The sequence below is a fragment of the Strix aluco genome, chromosome 6 (genome assembly GCF_031877795.1).
Source record: "Strix aluco isolate bStrAlu1 chromosome 6, bStrAlu1.hap1, whole genome shotgun sequence".
In the NCBI taxonomy this organism is placed as follows: domain Eukaryota; kingdom Metazoa; phylum Chordata; class Aves; order Strigiformes; family Strigidae; genus Strix; species Strix aluco.
Genome location: NC_133936.1, coordinates 43,215,453 through 43,233,555, shown reverse-complemented (window position 1 = coordinate 43,233,555; position 18,103 = coordinate 43,215,453). Strand labels below are relative to the sequence as shown.

At 45.0% G+C, this 18,103-nt stretch overlaps 1 protein-coding gene across 4 annotated transcripts in view; it reads left to right on the top strand.

The window, feature by feature from the left end:
- Window positions 1-18,103, top strand: part of HDAC4 (histone deacetylase 4) — a 270,626-nt gene that overhangs the window by 127,713 nt on the left and 124,810 nt on the right. For all 4 annotated transcript variants that reach the window (XM_074829852.1, XM_074829853.1, XM_074829850.1 and 1 more), the window contains exon 4: window positions 16,768-17,012. In XM_074829852.1, coding sequence (XP_074685953.1) covers window positions 16,768-17,012 — 245 coding nt within the window. The remainder of the gene's footprint in view (window positions 1-16,767; window positions 17,013-18,103) is intronic.

Here is an 18,103-nt window from a genome sequence, read left to right as displayed (position 1 = left end):
CGGTAATCTTTTGGGTATACATTTTATTGGATAAATTCTGTGCTCTATAAGAAAAAAAAAACCACCTTAAGTTCAGAATTTCTTCAAATGACTTAATGTGCTAAGGCAACTAGACATTAAGGAGAAGTAATTTTATAAAATATTTACTCTAAATGAGATAAGAAATTCCTGACTTAATGTTTCCATTAACTTGATGTGTTTTAGAAACAAAAACTATGACTTTGGTAGCTTTAAAACAGAATGGCACCTCGAAGGCAATAGGTAACAATGACCCCAGAGCTAAGCAAGGTCTCATGCAACTTGCAGAGGTGCTGTTTGCCTCTTCAGCAGCAGCAAGTTTTTTGCAGCTTTGTGTTGCACAGAGGAAGAATTACAAAGAGTAGTTGTTTGCAAATGAATTTCTAACATTTTGTGAAAAACATCGGTTAAGAGTGGGTTCATAGGCTTGAGGGGTGAAGCAGTAGAACACACAGTGCCTCGTTAGAGTGGCCTAAAAATAAAATACTATTAATGTAAAGCATGAATTTCTTGATGAGGAAGGATTAATTGTATTGGTGTCAAACAAGAATTTTATCAAAAGAAGGTTTTGGTTGTTTTAAAGATTATTTGTTTGGCTTTGGATACTTTCTTTGAAATAATTTTTGTATAGGAATATTTGAAGTGAATATAAGAACTGACTGTCCCATTTTTGTCATGTTTCAGTTATTGTAGAGTGCTATAAAAAGAGATACGGGGTCTGAAGACAGGCCTTGAGGAGCCACGTCATGGACCTGTGGTCCTTTGTGCAGTCCCTGATCCGAAGAGAGATAGTCTTCTGGTAGTTTTCCAGATGAGTTGCTGTTCACAGTCTTTACCAATAAAGATGCTAAGTTTGAGAATGCACGTAGAAGACTGCTACCGTCTCAATTCCTTAAATCCAAAGGCGAGGATTTGGGTGCTGTTGTGCCAGCGTTGCACTCTGGTAAGGCACAACTCAAACCACTGGTGGTTTTCCTTAAAGGAGTGAGAGAAGTCATCCAGAAATGGTTGGCAGCTGGTAAAATTCCTTTGTTGTTGATTTGGGATTTACCCAAGTTGTGCTTAGAGCTGGTCACACCATGGATTGCAATTGCTGGGAAAGACTTGCCATATCCAAAGTCACTGTGTCACACTGGTTTTCCTCTACCAGCCTTGCTTACGTGCCCTTTGCTTCCTGCCTCATGCTGTCACCTTCCACGCTCATACCCAGCCTTTGCTCTTCTGCCACCCTGGTTTCTCTTTTTTCATATGGTGGCAAATGGATGGAGAGTTTCATACTAATCCTTCTCCAAACTTTTAGAATAAAAGGGGATGTGAAGGGAGACGACAGTGCAAGCTCTGCCTCACGGTCAGCCTCGTCCTCCTCCCTGAAGCCTTTTGTCTTCAGCTGAGAAGCGTTTCAGGGCTGTTGCTGGCTCCAGCGATACATTTTGGTGTCTGGCACAAGTGTGGGAGCCCGGTATGGGGCTTCTGGAAGCAACCCTAATGCAAAAATGAATGTCCCACTGACATTCATTTGTAGCCTCATTTCTTGATAATAACAAGGATGTGTACTACTTCAGGGAAGTGGTTGGCAAATAATTTCCATCTCTACTTGTCTCTAGTTACAGCTGAATCAACTTTAACCTTCTTAAACTTGCTTTTAGAAGCCTTCTTCTTCAGCTTACCTCCTGTAGCTCCTCCGTTACTTGTCTGGATATCCTTTTTATCTCTTTCTTCCAGTATTCTGAATGCCTTTTGTCCACATTTCCCCTTCATAACAAAGTGTCCTCTTAAGCCTCAGTCATCTGAATCACTGAACCCTCTTCAGGTTCTTTCCAAAGTCTTTTATCTTTTTCAAGTGCTCTGAAAAGTCAGTCATTGTTAATTTATTTTGGGTAAGGATACATATAGGATCTCCATCCTTATATATATTTTTATATATAAAGTCTCTCACCTTTGGGCTTCTCACAATATCCTGTTTATTTTTGTGGAAGAATCAGGCTACAGTCAAGCCCTAGGTGGAGAAGTTTGTTGCCTGAACATAACTGATGCAGAGTTGTAGCCTGCCACATAAGTAGGTAGGCACCATTTAATTTGCCACAATCTGGAAACCCTGTAGTTAGGTCCAGGTTTCACAGTCTGAATAGCTACCCAACAGAAATAAGCCATCTGACTGCTGGTGGTCTGATGTGGAGCTGAAATGTGAATATCGCCTGGGGTCCACGGGCAGTGCTTGCCTCCCACACAGGAGGTCCCTGTGCCAGAGTCTGCTCTGCACGCTTTGGTCAAGAGCCAGCTACAGGTTCCCAGACTCATTGATGTCTGCCCTGTCCTTTGATCAGCCTGAGTTACCCTATCACAGAATCATTCAGGTTGGAAAAGACCCTTGGGATCATCGAGCCAACCATCGGCCCAACTCTGCAAAGGTCTCATATCCCCCAACACCACTGGATACCACTCTTACAATTTCATAAGTTAGATTATTTAATTCACTGAGGCTCTGCTGCTCTTTATTTTTGGTTTTACCGCTTTTGAAGTTCTTTAGCTGTATGCTGTGATTTAGGTTTTATTTTAGCTGGCATACGCACTCCCCCATGGCCCTGTGGTCAGCTGGGTGCTGTGCAGAAGCTCGTGCTGAAATTCAGATCTCCGAGGAGCGAAGCATTTTATTCTCCAAATAACAATAGGCAGTAAAGGAGATGGTTTAGCACTAAAAGTTTGTTTTAAGGAAACAACTTACCTAGATGAACCTGGTGAGCAAACCCTCCTGACCTTTCTTAGGTTCCACAGAAGAAAAACAACTCTTTGTGGAAGTATTTTGACACAGGTTTAGCTATGGTGATGTTTGTAGTTAATGATATCAAGACCATGTTTCTTTTAGTAAAAACACCATTTTTGCATGAACTACAATTAAATGGAGTTTGATGCTGAACGACTGACTTGCTTTTTTAAGCAACATAAACCAGAATGGCTTTATTTACAGGATCAGTGAGGGAACACTTGCTCACCTCTTGCTTTGGTTGTAGTAGATGTTGTGTAGATGTGATATAACCTAAATTTTATGCAGCTGTGAATGACTTGTCTTCAGGTTGCGTGCTGCTCAGTTGGGTAGTTTCCAATAGCGGAGTCAAAGTAAAGTTGAGTCTTTAACTTCTGTACCCAACTGGTGCCTGTCTTTCTGCTTTTCTATGCACACTACCAAGGCTTTTGAGAGTGACGGATGCCACAGAGAAGGTGATGAAAATATGATGAAGGAAATATGAGGGGAAGTGGGAACCCATGTGGGTGTTCGTCCCTGTTGATCCGCCCTTTGGGAAAGTGTGTGCTGTTTCCCTGCAATATGCATCGGAGTAAGGGAACACTGACTGTGTCCCTCTCTTCCATCTTCTCCACAAAGCCCTAGTGGGGCACGGGAGTTTTGTGGTCATGGCTCTTCAATTGGATTTAGGTCATCCAATATAATAAGGATGCAGAGAGGGGAAAAAGGGGAAAAAGTGTTGGTTGTTTTTTTTTTCCCCAAATATTCTTGTGAGCCTTAGAAAGCGTATGTTTAATTTTTCCTTGTTTTACACAGTAGCATTTGCTTCTTACTCCAGCTGAAGGACAGTCTTTGCAGAGGGGGGGAAACAACCATCTTGTGCTCCACCTTTCGTTGATGTTGGGCAAAGTGGGAGATGGCTATTTTAAGTGCTTGACCTACCATTTATAGAATCAGTGTTCTGCTAAATTCAAAGATTGTTCTCAACGTCGGGGACCTTTTAATTGCAACTGGTTGCGTAAGGACTTGAATGCATTGGATGGGCAGGCACTGACAGCAGTCCTCTTAGGCCTTCTGAAATGCTGCTCGACAGGTGGTTTGTGAAGCTGCTTAACAGACACATCCAGGTGACCAACCAACTTAAGCCCTTTAATAAAAAATATTAGAACTTTAATTCTAGAAGCTTGTGGCAATAAAATTCAGTTCTCCTTTTAAAAGAAAGTGTTCATTCATGGAGATGTCTCTTGCTTTCTTGCTACACTATTTTTTCCTTGAGAAAGCAAGTTTAAAGTAAAAATATGTGAAACTACTATAATTAAACTTAGATCTTAATTATTGCATCATTGTGGATCTGTTGTATTAAAACTCATCCCTATGTCACTCTGGCTCTCCATGTGCGAAGCAGTGCCTGTCCAATACTGATAAAAGAAAATGATGTTCTGGTCTTCACAGATGGGGATATTTTCAGCAGAATGAGTGCTGAGGTTTTGTTTCGGATTTAAAAGGCCACGCTGATGTCAGTGGCTTGTGCATAAACGCTGAGAAAAAGCTCGCTTTGAGTGAGAGTCATCGCTGTGACGTTGGGAAATCTTACTGCTAGGATGGGGAATGCGGGGAAAATCTGCCATCGTCCTTTCGGGTTTCAGTGCGAGCAGTGGAAAAGCTGATTCTTCCTGTTAGCCCACACTCACACCGATGGACTTCCTTAAGAAAAGAGCTTTGTAATTATTCTCAGACTTTTATCAGCCTGTTATGTTTAAATATGTTCCCTTTGGCTGATGCAGCTTTAAAAAAAAACAAAGGAAAAGTTGTCTTTTTTTTTTTTTTTAGTAGATATCTTAACTCAGGTGCGTGTTTCATAGTGTTTGTGTTAAGGAACTGAAAGGCATTTTGCAGAAATGAAAGTGCTTTAGTGTAATTTCTCTGTGCTGTCGTGGAATCGGAATATTTTGAGGTTATCTGAATTTCTCTAGAAAACTATTTGTGGTTATTCTCATAAAATAGCATATTTTTTTTTTTTCCTATGTGTCTTCATCATTGTGAATGGATAACAAGTAACATCCTGGGTCCTCATGCAGCTGAGGTACCTGAGTATATGTGTTATTTGAAAGCAAAAGCCCTGAGAGAAGGGGCTGCAGAACGCTGTGGGCTACTTGACTGTTTGAACATACGCTTCTCTTCTTGGACCAGGGTCTGGGTTTCTAATAAACTGCTGAAAACGCTGCAGCCTTTGAGCAATCCATGAGACTTTTGGAGAGCTGCTGAACGCTTTCCTATTACACTTTGCTATTTACCTGCTGGTTTTGCTACTTTTACTTTTTTTTTTTTAATGAGAGAGGAGATTGCATTGCGTGTTTTGGGGCTTATTGTACAGCTGGGAGTCCCTTGGCTGGTGACAGCAGTGGGTTTACTAGCCTGTGTTAATAACCATTTATTTGCTGTTTAAAATGATCAGAATATGTCTTTTTAGTAAAATTACAGCATATACTGTAGGGCAGGTAATTCCTAAGAATTTTGTTTCACCTCTTTTGATCTTAGGGAGTTAACATACCATGGCTTAATTTCCAAATAAATTGGTACGTTAGATCTTGCACTGTTTGTTAAAGCTCCCATTCTCATGGAGTCACCAGCTGCTAATCCAAGAGACTGCTGTGTTGCCTCTGCTCCGCCGTGCAGTTTTCCTCGGTGGTGCCCAGATCTGCCTTCAGCAACATTTGTGCTGCTGCTTTTTCTCCTTTTAATGATAATGATTCCCTTCCCTTGCCTTGCAAGATGGTAGGACGCAGCAGGCGTGGGAGAGCAGGGGCTGGCCGCGGGTTCTCCGTGTGGTTTTGGCAGAGGACCAGCCTTCCTTCTCAGCAGCACATAGGTGACTTTGATCTCCCAGCTCCTCTCGATGTCTTTAGGAAGCTGACAGCATTTCCTCATAGCCATAACTGCTTTTATCACACAACTCTTTGTCAAATGGCCTGGCTGTTTACCAGCTGGCACCATCTCTACTTGCGAGTGAACCTTCACTTCAGTTCTCATCACATCATCTTGCCCACTCTGCCCCAGGATCCCCTCCGTCTACGTGAATGGCACCACTGTGCTTTGACAGGAGTTATAATGGGAAAACAACTCTTCCTTGGTGCATCCGAGTGAGGAGATGTGATGTCTGCTGTCCTCCTGAAAGTTCACTGTTTAACTCTTGTCACCCCTGCTCTGTCGCTGGTTCGTCTGCTGGCTTTTATTCTTGCCAATGTAGAGGTCACTGCTTTGCAGGCTCCAGAGAAAACGCTGTGGGAAGGTCCAGGCGTTTGTGTAACCCCACCTTTGCTGTATATCCCTTAAACTCACCCGTACGTATCTAGCTGAGTGGATTTTTTTCTTTTCCTCATGGGGAGTTTTTCATGTATAATCTCAGAATGAGACTTGCAGGCTCCTGCTCCATCTCCTCCATGTTTAATTCTCTTTTCTAAAGTATCGCTTTCCCTTGAAGAAGTTCATGGTGAGATTAGAGAGAAGCAGATGAGAAATCCATGTGGGTTTATCTCTTCAAAAAGTCTATCAGATCTTCCTTCAACCTGCCTTTTTGTCTTGGCTATCTGGTAAGGTGAGGAGTGTCTTGTACCAACAGTGAGACAGATGGATTAAAGAGCTTCAGCTGCCGGATAATGCTTGAAACAAGGAGGCAGGTGAAATTATATTCCCAGGAATGCCTTTTAAGGAGGGATATATATTTTATGTTTTGTTTTCTGGTGTTTATTATGCTTTTTTCTGTGGAAACTCTGAAGGGTTTTGGTTGTCTACCCCGCATCGTGCAAGGAAACCATGCAAGAAAAGGCTTACCACAATTGTATGAAGTCTAAAGTAAGAAATAATCCAAGATGACTCTTTTGATTCCATTATATTTAATTTCGGTAAAAGCGCTGGCATCATCCAAGACGCTCATTTGTTAAAGATGTCATTGATTAAAACAAGAAGAAGACAGAGTAGGATAATGATTGAAAAGGAGGTGGCAAAACCTGAGTGTCTCCCTTTGGAGCTTCTCTATCCTGCACAGGCTCATCTGTTGGAGACATCTGTGCAATCAAGGTTTTATCCTGGCCTTCTCACAGGCACTGTGACATTAACTCTTCATGTTCTTGTTATACATTGTGTGTTTGACAGTGCCCTGTTTCGTCTGTGAAGTGTTTGGCTTTCCTGCTGTGACAAGACACAATGCTGAAGGTGCTCAGGAGATCAGGGTGGTGCTGCAGCCCCTGGTCAAGAGTGTTGAAGTCTTTTGCAAGTACTTTAGGTGGGACCATCAGAAATGCAGCTGGCTTGTAAGATATTTAGTCATAAAAGTTTATATTTTTCCAAACTCTGATGTACTGCTCTGAGGCTGCAAGCAGGAAAACACTGTAAAATGTTATTTTCTGTCTGTTGTTGATGTAACTTGGTGGTTTTTCTTCTTGGAGTAAAGAGACATATTTTAGTGTTTTAAATCTAAGATGGAGAAGCAGGATAAGCTGCTTGTTCAAGTTTTGGTTTTCTTATCATCATGAATAAAATTTGTATGTAGATCTCTCGTAGGCTTCTAATAAACGCTAAAGAGATCTTTTCAGGGAAGGTATTAGGATCAAAAAAGCTGGTTATAGAAATCCAGAATCACTGTGCCCTTATTATGTCTTCAGGTCTCAGTAGTAATCAGCAAAAAGTTTCTTTGCAATGAATGAGTGAGTGACATTTCAAGCTCCATCTGTTGCCTACGGTGCGGTGCCTCACGATGTGTTTCAATGGGTGATGGGATGATTAATTTTGGTTCCCATTCATGCCGCATGAAATATTCTCATAGCAGGGAATGACTCCAGCCCTTGCTGAACTGCAGCATGTGTGGTGCTTGTAGGAAACCTCAGCTGCTGTTTACTCCTAGCTTGTGCGCCGAGAAAGGATCCAGGCTGCGTTTGCATTCACCCACGCAGCTCCCTAGCAAGCTATGCAAAAATACCGGCGACTGCGGTGTGCTGACCTGCCTGCTTCGGAGGGACGGCTCCATCGCCAGCGCCGCTGCAGCCTGCGCTTCCTCACAGACCTGTTGTGAACAGAGGACTGGCCTGTCCCCCTCGGCGAGGACCACCTTGTCTCAGGGCGAAATAGCGGTCTGACTTCTTCATCTCACTGTCCTTCCGACTGTGTGCTTCAGCTCGTTGTGTAATTCTAGCCCAAAATAACCCCCCTTGGGATCCTGGTCCTTGCCTTTGGGAGAGTAGAGGTAAGAATTAAGTAAAGCAGAGCTGATGAAGTGCTTCTCCCCGCTGCCCTGCGGCACCCCACCTTCCCAGGTCTGCACATAGTCCTTTAGTTTGCCCTGGCGTGGTACAAATTCACCTTCATCCTGCCTTCGTCCTGCCCCCGTATGATGCTCGTGATGTGCCGCAAGGGATGTTGGTGTCCTGCTCCCACCACCTGCGCAGGGTCCTGGGCAAGTTTTGGGGCTCCTCTAGTACAGCCTGGTGAAATTTCTTCTAGAGAATAAGCTAAATGTAGATAGTAACGTGTTGTTTGGTTGGGTTTTTTTTCCCCCTCACCCATTAATTTCTGTTTATATTTGGGGCATCTAGCATGCTGTAGATTAAAACCAACTAGATCTCAGGCGCTCCGAGGGTGCTGTGCCGTGTCTGTGTCCGCTTTGTTCCGCTTTCCACAAAAAAATACGCTGCTTTTATCCTGGCACTGCAGTCAGATACTGCAGTAGCTTGTTTCTATTAATAGCTCTGATCTCACCGTCCCTTAGTGTTTCAGTGAGTTTTGACATTTTTGGAAGTGGAAGCCCTTCTGGAAAAGGGTGCCTTGCTTGCCCAGCCACCGGGCTGCCTGGCAGAGGGCATGCCAGCACCCCTGCCTGCTGCTGCCAGCACCCCTGCCCGCTGCTGCCAGCACTGTGCCGGCAGAACAGGCAGTTCCCGACAGGCCAGGGTCGGGGGGGCGGGACACAGGACTTAATTCATAATAATCTAGCGACACTCAAATAACACAAGTCTTCCTTCCAGAATAAACCACTCAAAAGCTCCCTCGGCTGCGCTGGATGTGAGCAGTTGCTCCTTGCCTCGTTTCCAGTCTGATTTCGAGCAAAATGAAGGCGGTGGGTTTTAGAAACGGTGTTTTGTGGCTTTGAAGCCTGCCTGCGCCGTGCTCCTGACACGCCAAAGTTGCTTCTGCCAGCAACGACCTGGTATTTGAAGGTTTTGCAAAACACAGGAAATTTTTTCAAATTCAAAAGCTGTTGCCAGACAGCAAGGGCAGCCCCCAGGAAATAAACTTGATGGAATAAACAGATGATTTTTTGCTTCTGCCCAGCGATGAAAGCAGCTGAAAATAATGCTTCGAGGGGGAGGTCCATGCACACGCTTGCTCGGAATCCCACAGCTTGCACCGTGCTGGGATGACGCTGGTTCGGCGGGGCGGGATGGGGTTGTCTCCGACAGCAGCGGAGAGCTTGGGGATGCTGAGCACAGGCTCTCGGTTTTGTATTTATTTTTTTGTGTCTGCTGAAAGGCTGACGTGCCGCTTTTGGCAGAATCTGGAGGGCAACGCTTGCACGCCAGTAATTAGAAAGCAAAGTCGTTAGTTAGAAATAAAGTCCCAAGTCCAGAGAGGATGGGAGATGGGGAGAGGAGGGGAGAAGCTGAGTCAATGGTTTCTGGAAAGCCCTGGCCAGGGAGGTTCAGCCGCAGCTGTCCAGAGGAGCGTCCCCTCCCTGGTGTGTGGCGATTTGGAAAGGCACCAGGGACTATAGAGTTACTGTAGGAGCTGAAATGCTCTTTTATTGGGGTTTTCTGCACTCTGTCTCCTAAGCTCGCTCTGTCACAGGCACGTGGTGGTATGTCCGTACTTTATATACTATCGGGGCTGGCAGGGGGGTGCTGCTTTTCTTCATCCAGCCTTGACCAGACACTCATCCTGAGGGTTTTGCAGCAGATTTGGGGAGGTTGATGCGATTTCTCCCTTCAAGCCGAAGGGAATTGCCGAGCAAAGGAGCAGGGCGGCTGGGAAGGAGCTGTGCAAATTCAGTGGGACTCGCTCCGTGCCGGAGGGAGGGAGATCTAGGGGAAAACATTTCATGCACTTTCCATTTGTGATGATGTATTTAAAATGTGAGAGGTAGTTTTGTGTGTTGCTTAAATTTAGATGAAAAAAAAAAAGGAAAAAAAGTATTTCTGGCAACAGCATTTGATTTTTAAAAAAACTAGTTTGAGAAATATTTTTCAAGTTCAGCTGAAGTAAAGGTTATGCTGAAATGAGATTTGGATTTAAATCTTTGCTTCAAATATCCCGTCTCCATCTCTTACTGAAATTTTGTTTTAACATACATTTTAGTGTGTTTTCAGGACTCAATCCGTCTATATTTTCGTCCTTTAAGGACTTGCATGAAAATGCTGTATCAGAGTAGGGGAAGAAAATAGTTATTACTGTTAGTTTTATTTAAATATGTATGCACATATTTAAGTAGTATCACCTTCCCCTAATTCCTTCCAAAATGCTCAGTACTGTGGAGAAGTTATTTTCCATTTTGGAACATGGAGAAACTCAACATATGACTTCTCTGATAATGTGTTTATCTGCAGCCTTTATGTGAAATTATTTTAATGTCAAACGTTTTTTGTAGAAAACGCACCCTGGCTTTCAGGTTTGAGGTTATCAGTTTATTCACAGCAAATGTTTTTAACAACTTAAATGTATTTAAGATGACTTCCACTCAGCGGTGTTATGTGCAAGCTGCGAGATGTCAAATTTACAATCTCAACCACGAGGCTGCTCTGTGCCGGCAATCGATGGGGACTAGAATGCTTTAGGTCTTAATTAACGTACAACACGCAGGCAGTCTTTGATGCATAGCCATGTTTTATTTATTTTGGGAGGGAAAAACCAGCAGAGTGTTTCTAACTTGGTATAAAAATAATGGTAACTTGATCTGAAAAAAAATCCCTACGTGCCTCGGTTAAAAAAAAAAAAAAAAAAAAAAATTCCTCCTGTTTTCTCCGTCTGTTCCTACGGGGAAGGAAAAGGCAGGGAGAACATGAGATAGTTTATTATTCATAATCGAGATCTTGTCTTCTAATTCATGAGTTTGGCATTTCTCATTAAAACTCTGAATATAGTCTTTGTGCTTTTGCTAACGTCATGAATCTGATTGTATTAATATGTTCTCAAGGCAGAACCTATAAAAGCAATTTTCTAGTCTACCATAAAATATTCATAAGAATACAGGCTTTTTTGTTTTGATGATGTGTTCATTAAGCAGAGAAGGTTTTATTGTTTTCGGGAGGGCTCTGTAGGTCAGAAGCACTCGCCGCTTCTGTGGGGAACTCATGGCATTTCAAATAGGGGTTTTTTTGAGACTGAAATAGTAAGAGTTGGGGATGACGCAGCCTCCGCCGAGGCTCTGAATGGGAATTGTGGTCGTGATCGCTGCAGCTGGCGCCCCGTGCCCGCGTGTCAGGCGTTTCGGGGGGGATGAATCCCTTTGGATGGGAAATGGGAGGTTTGTCAAGTTTTCTTGGGACTGTAACCCAGCACGGTGCAAGTTAAGGCTGTTACTAGGGCGTAAAGCAGGAGTCATTTATCACAAGACGCAATCACAAGTAGTAGTAATCATAAGTAGTAGTGTATTCCTTCTGGCTGGAAATGGATTTAATTTAACGTATTGAAAGCTTTTATTTTCTGCTTTTAGGAAACGCAGTGTTTGGATCATGGGGAATGTAGGAAAACAGAGGCAGATTTCAAGGAAAACTGCATTTAGCCTAAATAGCATTGACAAATTCAGAGCGCTGTATTGAAGCTAAACAGATTTATGCGGAGACCGGGTAAGCGGGAGCGGGTGGCTGCTACCTCGGTATTAGTAACCCTGACCTTTAGTCCACATGTATAAAAGATGGGAGATGTTATTGCCAGGTGCTCTGAAATCTTCAGCTGGACATAAAAATAGTCAATGCATTTAAAAGGCTTGTGATTCACGGAGCCCGCTGCACTGTTTGGTTTACTGACTCACTGGGTTTGATCCTCTAGGATTAACTGTTTCGAGCTCTCCTGGAGCCTTGGGGGTTATAAAGTTGCATTAAATCATACTCAGGATTATCTTGGGGGAGTTTTGGAGCTCTGGGGTATCTGTCTATAAATCTGGGAGGCGGGAGGAGTAACAGGAGAGCTCCAGCAGCAACACTGTGCTCGTGTCCGTATCCAGCACTTGCCTGGACGTCGTTTCCACGTGGATCCTGCGCGTTGCTGATGGTCGGGTGTGTCTGCGTCCTTTACATTGGAGTGATCGCTGTAGGTTTGATTCGGTGGGGTAAGACCAAGCTGAGTTGTACAGTTCTATTTCAGCTTTTTTTTAAAGGTGGATGTAATTTGTCCTGGAAAGCCGCTGCCCCTGGTGAAATGGTGCAGCAGCCTGTGGGGTTCTTCTAGATTTACCACCTGATAAAATCGCTGCTATTCCAGGAATAGGTACTGAGCGTCTTTCATAACACACAGTAATTACATTAGTAATGCCCAGGATATAGCATCTGTATGCAGATGGTTAAAGTGGATTTTTGATAGCCACAGTGCGTTGTATTCTTGAAGATGGATTGCATTTTGGGGACTTTTTTAATTTGTTTTGTACAAATACATGTTAGTTTGCTTTAGGACTCTTTTTTTTTTTTTCCCTTTTCCCCATTTTCCATATACATCCAACATAATAGTGGGGTTTTTTGCTGGCATGGACACTTTACTCTCTTACTTTTCCAGGACATGTCCCGTTTCCCACACTCCTTGGGACACCTGATGGTTTCAGATTGCACCTTTTGTCCCATAAACTGTGCTTCTGGGGCAGGTACCATATAGCTGTAGGGCCGTTCTGGGGTTGCCTGAGCTTGACCACTGCTGGAGGAATCCATAACATTCTTCTGTCACTCTGAAATCCTGGCAAACCGGGATCCAATTTAAACCATCGCATCTAAGATGAGAAGTTTCTGAAGCGACAGTCCGTGAAACAAGATAGCCTCCGCAGGGCTGGTTTCGAGCTGTCAGCTCCCACTCGCGTGCGGGGAAGACGGATGAAGAGTTTTTTCTGTGCGAGCGGCTGCAGCAGTTGCCATAGGGATGCTCCGTGGGCAGGAACGGGAAGGGGCTGACCACAGTACCGACCACGTAGGAGAGCATCGGCTGTTCCCAAGGAGAGCTTAGGACTATGTTGTTTAGGTGGGTTTGAATGGTGATGTATAGGTGAGAGCGTGGTGCTCTCCCTGAAATCCCTGGCTGCGACTCAGCGACCTGTGGTGAGGAATCCCAGCTCTGGTCCTGTGGGGGAGAGAGGGCAGCGGGGAAAAGGCCCACAGGAAGGAAAACAATGGGGAAGTGAAGGGAAGAGCTTGTGGGTTGAAAAATAGCAACACTTCCAGTAATGTGACCTTTTGCAGAAAATGTTTCCATCCAAAAAAAAAAAAAAAAAAAAAAAGTCTTCTCCCCAGCACAAGCTGAGCGTAGGGAGGGGGAAGCACGCTGCTGTTGCACGCGTACTGTGCTCCTGCAACCCTGCTGCCTGCTTTGGGGGGGTCATATGTGACCGAGCCGGTGATGGGGAGCAGGACACGGCCCCTGCACCCTGTGGGTGCGGGCAGGAGGGACGGTGTGGCAGGGCACGGGGGGTCTGCTGCAGCCCTGGGCTCGCTGAGCGCCTGGGTAGTGTTGCCTTCCCAGCCTCGGAGGAGTGCCTGGGCACCCGGGGTTTCCAGACCAATGCCCATCTGTGGGATACACAAAACCATGGCCCCTCTTCTCCAGAAACGTTAAGAAACTCAACTCAGATAATTTTGTAACACCCTCCCCGCTCTTTTTTTGCGTATTTATTTTCAAAGAAAAGCAATGGGTTGTCTTTTTTTACTGTGCTTTTCATTTCCTGCACTAAGCTGTATTTCTTTACTAAGCTACATTTCTCTGCTTTTGAAGAAATGATGATGTTGTCCCTGAAATTGGTCTTGCAGAGAGCGAGCAAAATTTCTACATTCATCCTTTGGTATGTGATTTTTGTTCTTGTTTTCCTTCTTCAGCTCCAGCAGCATTGGCCTGGCTGTGCTTGTTTAAAACCCCATCACTTTGCTCAACATCCTCCTTTCCAAGGAACTGCTGTCTAGGATGGAGTTGCCTTTCCAGTGGTCCCTGTCCCTGCATTGTGGCCTTGCCCTTAGCAGCAGGGCAATGCATTTTGGTTTACATGGGGCCACCTTACAAAACACCCCTTTTTTTTCCGAATTACTCCACTATTTTTAAATTTTATTTTATTTACCTGTGCCTCTGTGCTTCATTTAGCTTCAGATTTTACTAGCATCAACTTCTTATGCATTTCTCAATTGCTAGCAAAAATAAATAAGTGGATAGCATTTGGGGAAAAATTATAAACCCTTTCTCTGGGATTGATGATACTAATGTCCTGATAGAGGTTATGTGCGGGCATTTGCTGGGTATCGCTCTTTCTTGGGGGATGGCACAGAAGGGTGACAGTGAAGTGGCTTGTGTGACCAGGGCTGCGTGCCACCTTCAGCACAGGAGTCCTCATTTATTTCTAACAATTTACAGTTGATTTCAGGTGACCTCTGAGGAGATGCTGCTTGGAAGGACAGGCTCAACTTGTTCTGTGCTCCTGTCTCACGTCCTTGAGGAGGTGGCTGAAGTCAGAGCTAGGGTTTAATGATCAGACTTGAAGTGAAGGAAAAGTTTGATTTTTGTATAAAATGGAAGTTCCTATTTTCATGGGTGACATAGAGGTGGTGAAAGGTGGTGGTTTGTCTTAGTAAAACTTTTCCTTAAGCCTTTGCAATTCATAAACATTTTCCATGCCTTTTCCTTTTGAATTGGAGTTTATTTCACCAGCTAGTTCATTTGTAGGCAAGGAGAAATCAGCTTTTGCGTAGTAAAACTGCCTTTGCTTTTGCTTTGGAAGGATGTCTGTCCTACTGGGGCTGGCCTTGTGGTGACTTGTACCAATGGTTTTGTGGTAGGTTGGCATCTCTACCCCTGTGAGATCTCATAGCCTTCCCCAGGCACATGCCAGAGCCCTGCAGACTGCCGGGCAAACCCCGGGTAACCCTTTCATGGGGAGTGGGATGTTTTAGCAGGTGTGTGACTGATGCAGCTTCAGTGATGCTGCCGATGCTCCCTCCCAACTTTCACAGAATCACAGAATCGTCTAGGTTGGAAAAGACCTTGAAGATCATCTAGTCCAACCATTAGCCTAACATTGACAGTTCCCAACTACACCATATCCCTAAGCACTATGACAACCTGACTCTTAAATACCTCCAGGGATGGGGACTCCCCCCCTGCCCTGGGCAGCCCATTCCAAAGCCCAACAACCCCTTCTGCAAAGAAATGCTTCCTAATATCCTGTCTAAACCTGCCCTGGTGCAGCTTGAGGCCATTCCCTCTTGTCCTGGCGCTGGTTCCTTGGTTCAAGAGACTCATCCCCCCTCTCTGCACCCTCCTTTCAGGGAGTTGTAGAGGGCCATGAGGTCTCCCCTCAGCCTCCTCTTCTCCAGACTAAACCCCCCCAGTTCCCTCAGCCGCTCCCCATCAGACCTGTGCTCCAGACCCTGCACCAGCTCCGTTGCCCTTCTCTGGACACGCTCGAGTCATTCAATGGCCTTTTTGGAGTGAGGGGCCCAAAACTGAACCCACTCATCGAGGGGCGGCCTCACCAGTGCCAAGCACAGGGGTAAGATCCCTTCCCTGTCCCTGCTGGCCACGCTATTGCTGATACAAGCCAGGATGCCATTGGTCTTCTTGGCCACCTGGGCACCCTGCTGGCTCCTGTTCAGCCGGCTGTTAAAAAAGAAAGCACTAGATAAAATAAAGCCCCCAACCAACCAAGGTAAAAAAAGCCCTTTACTTACCAATTTTGTGGAAGCTCAATGTTTTTGAAGGGTTAGCCTCTTTTATTCTGCAGATTATGTTCATTCAAAGGTATCAGAAGGGTTGTTGAGTGATTGCCTTGTAGAGAGGCATTAAATGTGGCAAATGTATGGAGTACATGTGAAATGCAGAACTGTCATTCAGGTGAAATATAGAAATTTTTAGTCATTCATGGGATGGCAGTAATTTTTTTTAGCAGAAAGACGCTGAGTTCAGTTATTGCAAAGGTAGTTTTTGTAGATGTCTGTTGTTGCCCTTTTTTATGACAAGCCCCTTGTCTTTACTACACAGGTTATCAAGGTGTTAGTTTTCCCTTTTTCCTTCTCTTAGCATACATCTCTTATGATGAAGCTGTGTTACAGGTCCTCTTGCTACACATTACTGTTCTCTGCCTGAGTCTTGGTTGTGCGTCAGGTTTGTCCCACTTGGGACAGACTTGAACAGCAGAGGAAAGTCTTTGCATTTGGGCACCTGTTTCCTATCACTGCCTGTGAGATACGTTTGCACCTTTCTGGTGGTTGCACTGAGAGTCTAGTCTGTCACTGAAGCACTTAACAATTTTTCCTAGGCGATTCATTACATGTTTGCTTATGGCTAAACTCCTTTCCAAAACTGGTTATAAAGGATACAGCACGTAGTGGTTTTCTGCACAAATTTCTTGAAGTGGGACCTTCATGTTCCTGACCATAGGAGTCCATTGGTTGATCCATCGCAGGGCAAGATTGATCCTTTCTGTTAAGTTGTAGATTAATCTTAATCCTTCTTATTTCAAGTGATGCCAGAAGAGTGGAGTGGAGGTGTATGTTTTGAATACACAGATGTAGAATGGTATCAAGAAGGGTCATGCACAATGTGTTGAAGACCTTTGCTTTTAGAAAACACAGGTATTTGTAGGAGGTGGTGGCTGGAGGAAAACTTCTTGAAGTCTGTATTCCTGTAGTGGGTTTCTACCATTTAAACAGTGGTGTGAGTTTAGTGCTGCTGTTCTTGATTCAATCCGTGGTTCCTCAAGGTCTTTGCTGGACACAGTATGAGAACTAGATCCCTGTGAGAATGGGGAATACACTCATCTCTCCTCTTGTGTTTTCACGTTGTAGTTGATGTGACCACAGCACTGCCCTTGCAAGTTGCACCGACTTCAGTCCCAATGGATCTGCGCTTGGACCACCAGTTTTCCATGCCCGTGACGGAGCCGACGCTGCGGGAACAGCAGCTTCAGCAGGAGCTCCTGGCGCTGAAGCAGAAGCAGCAGATCCAGAGACAGATCCTCATCGCCGAGTTCCAGCGGCAGCACGAGCAGCTCTCCCGGCAGCATGAGGCCCAGCTGCACGAGCACATCAAAGTAAGTGATGGGCAGCTCTGCCTTGGGTGGCGTGCGAAAGCATCCCCTTACCAGGAGGAGATGCACCAACTGATTTATTTTGGGGGTGGAGATACTGTGATGGACTTGGTAACCCATGTTTAGAGAGTGAACTTTTGTAAAGGGATGCGAGCACAAGATTTAAAAGGGGGATAGGGTAGAGGAGAGAAAGCAAGCAGTGTGCCCAGGTGGCCCAGAAAGCCAACGGCGTCCTGGCTTGTATTAGAAATAGTGTGACCAGCAGAAGCAGGGAGGTGATAGTCCCCCTGGGCTCTGCACTGGTGAGGCCACACCTGGAGTGTTGTGTCCAGTTTTGGGCACCTCGATACGAGAGAGATCTTGAGGTGCTGGAGCGAGTGCAGAGGAGGGCAACGAAGCTGGAAGAATAAATCCTGTGAGGAGTGATTGAAGGAGCTGGGACTGTTTAGTGTGAGGAGGAGAAGGGGAGGGGAGACCTCATCGCTCTCTACAACTACCTGAAAGGACATTGTAGAGAGGTTGGTGCTGGTCTCTTCTCACAGGTGATTAGTGACAGAACAAGAGGGAACGGCTTTAAACTGCAACAGGGGAGGTTCAGACTGGACATTAAGAAAAAATGTTTCCCAGAAAGAGTGGTCAGACAGTGGAATAGGCTGCTCAGGGAGGGGGTGGAGTCACCATCCCTGGGTGTGTTTAAGGGTCGTTTGGATGAGCTGTTGGGGGATGTGGGGTAGGGGAGAAGTTTGTAGAGTCAGGCTGATGGTTGGACTCGATGATCCCAAGGGGCTTTTCCAACCTGAATGATTCTGTGAAATCTCGTGTCACGTTAAACATTATCCACCCATCTGCACATATTCAGAAGTCCTGTGCCCTACTGCCAACAGGTGGCTTGCTTTCCCTGGATCTGGGAAATTTCAAAAGAATTTAACCCAACAGGAGGGCTTTTAGATTACCTGTCACTAATACCACATATTTGGGAGTAGAGTGGCATATAAACTGCTCGCTGGACGTGTGCCGTCAGCACAAGATGCAAACCAAATGTTTGGACCTTAGTGTGTCTGCAGGCATGGGAGTCGCAGATGCAGCGGGTGTGG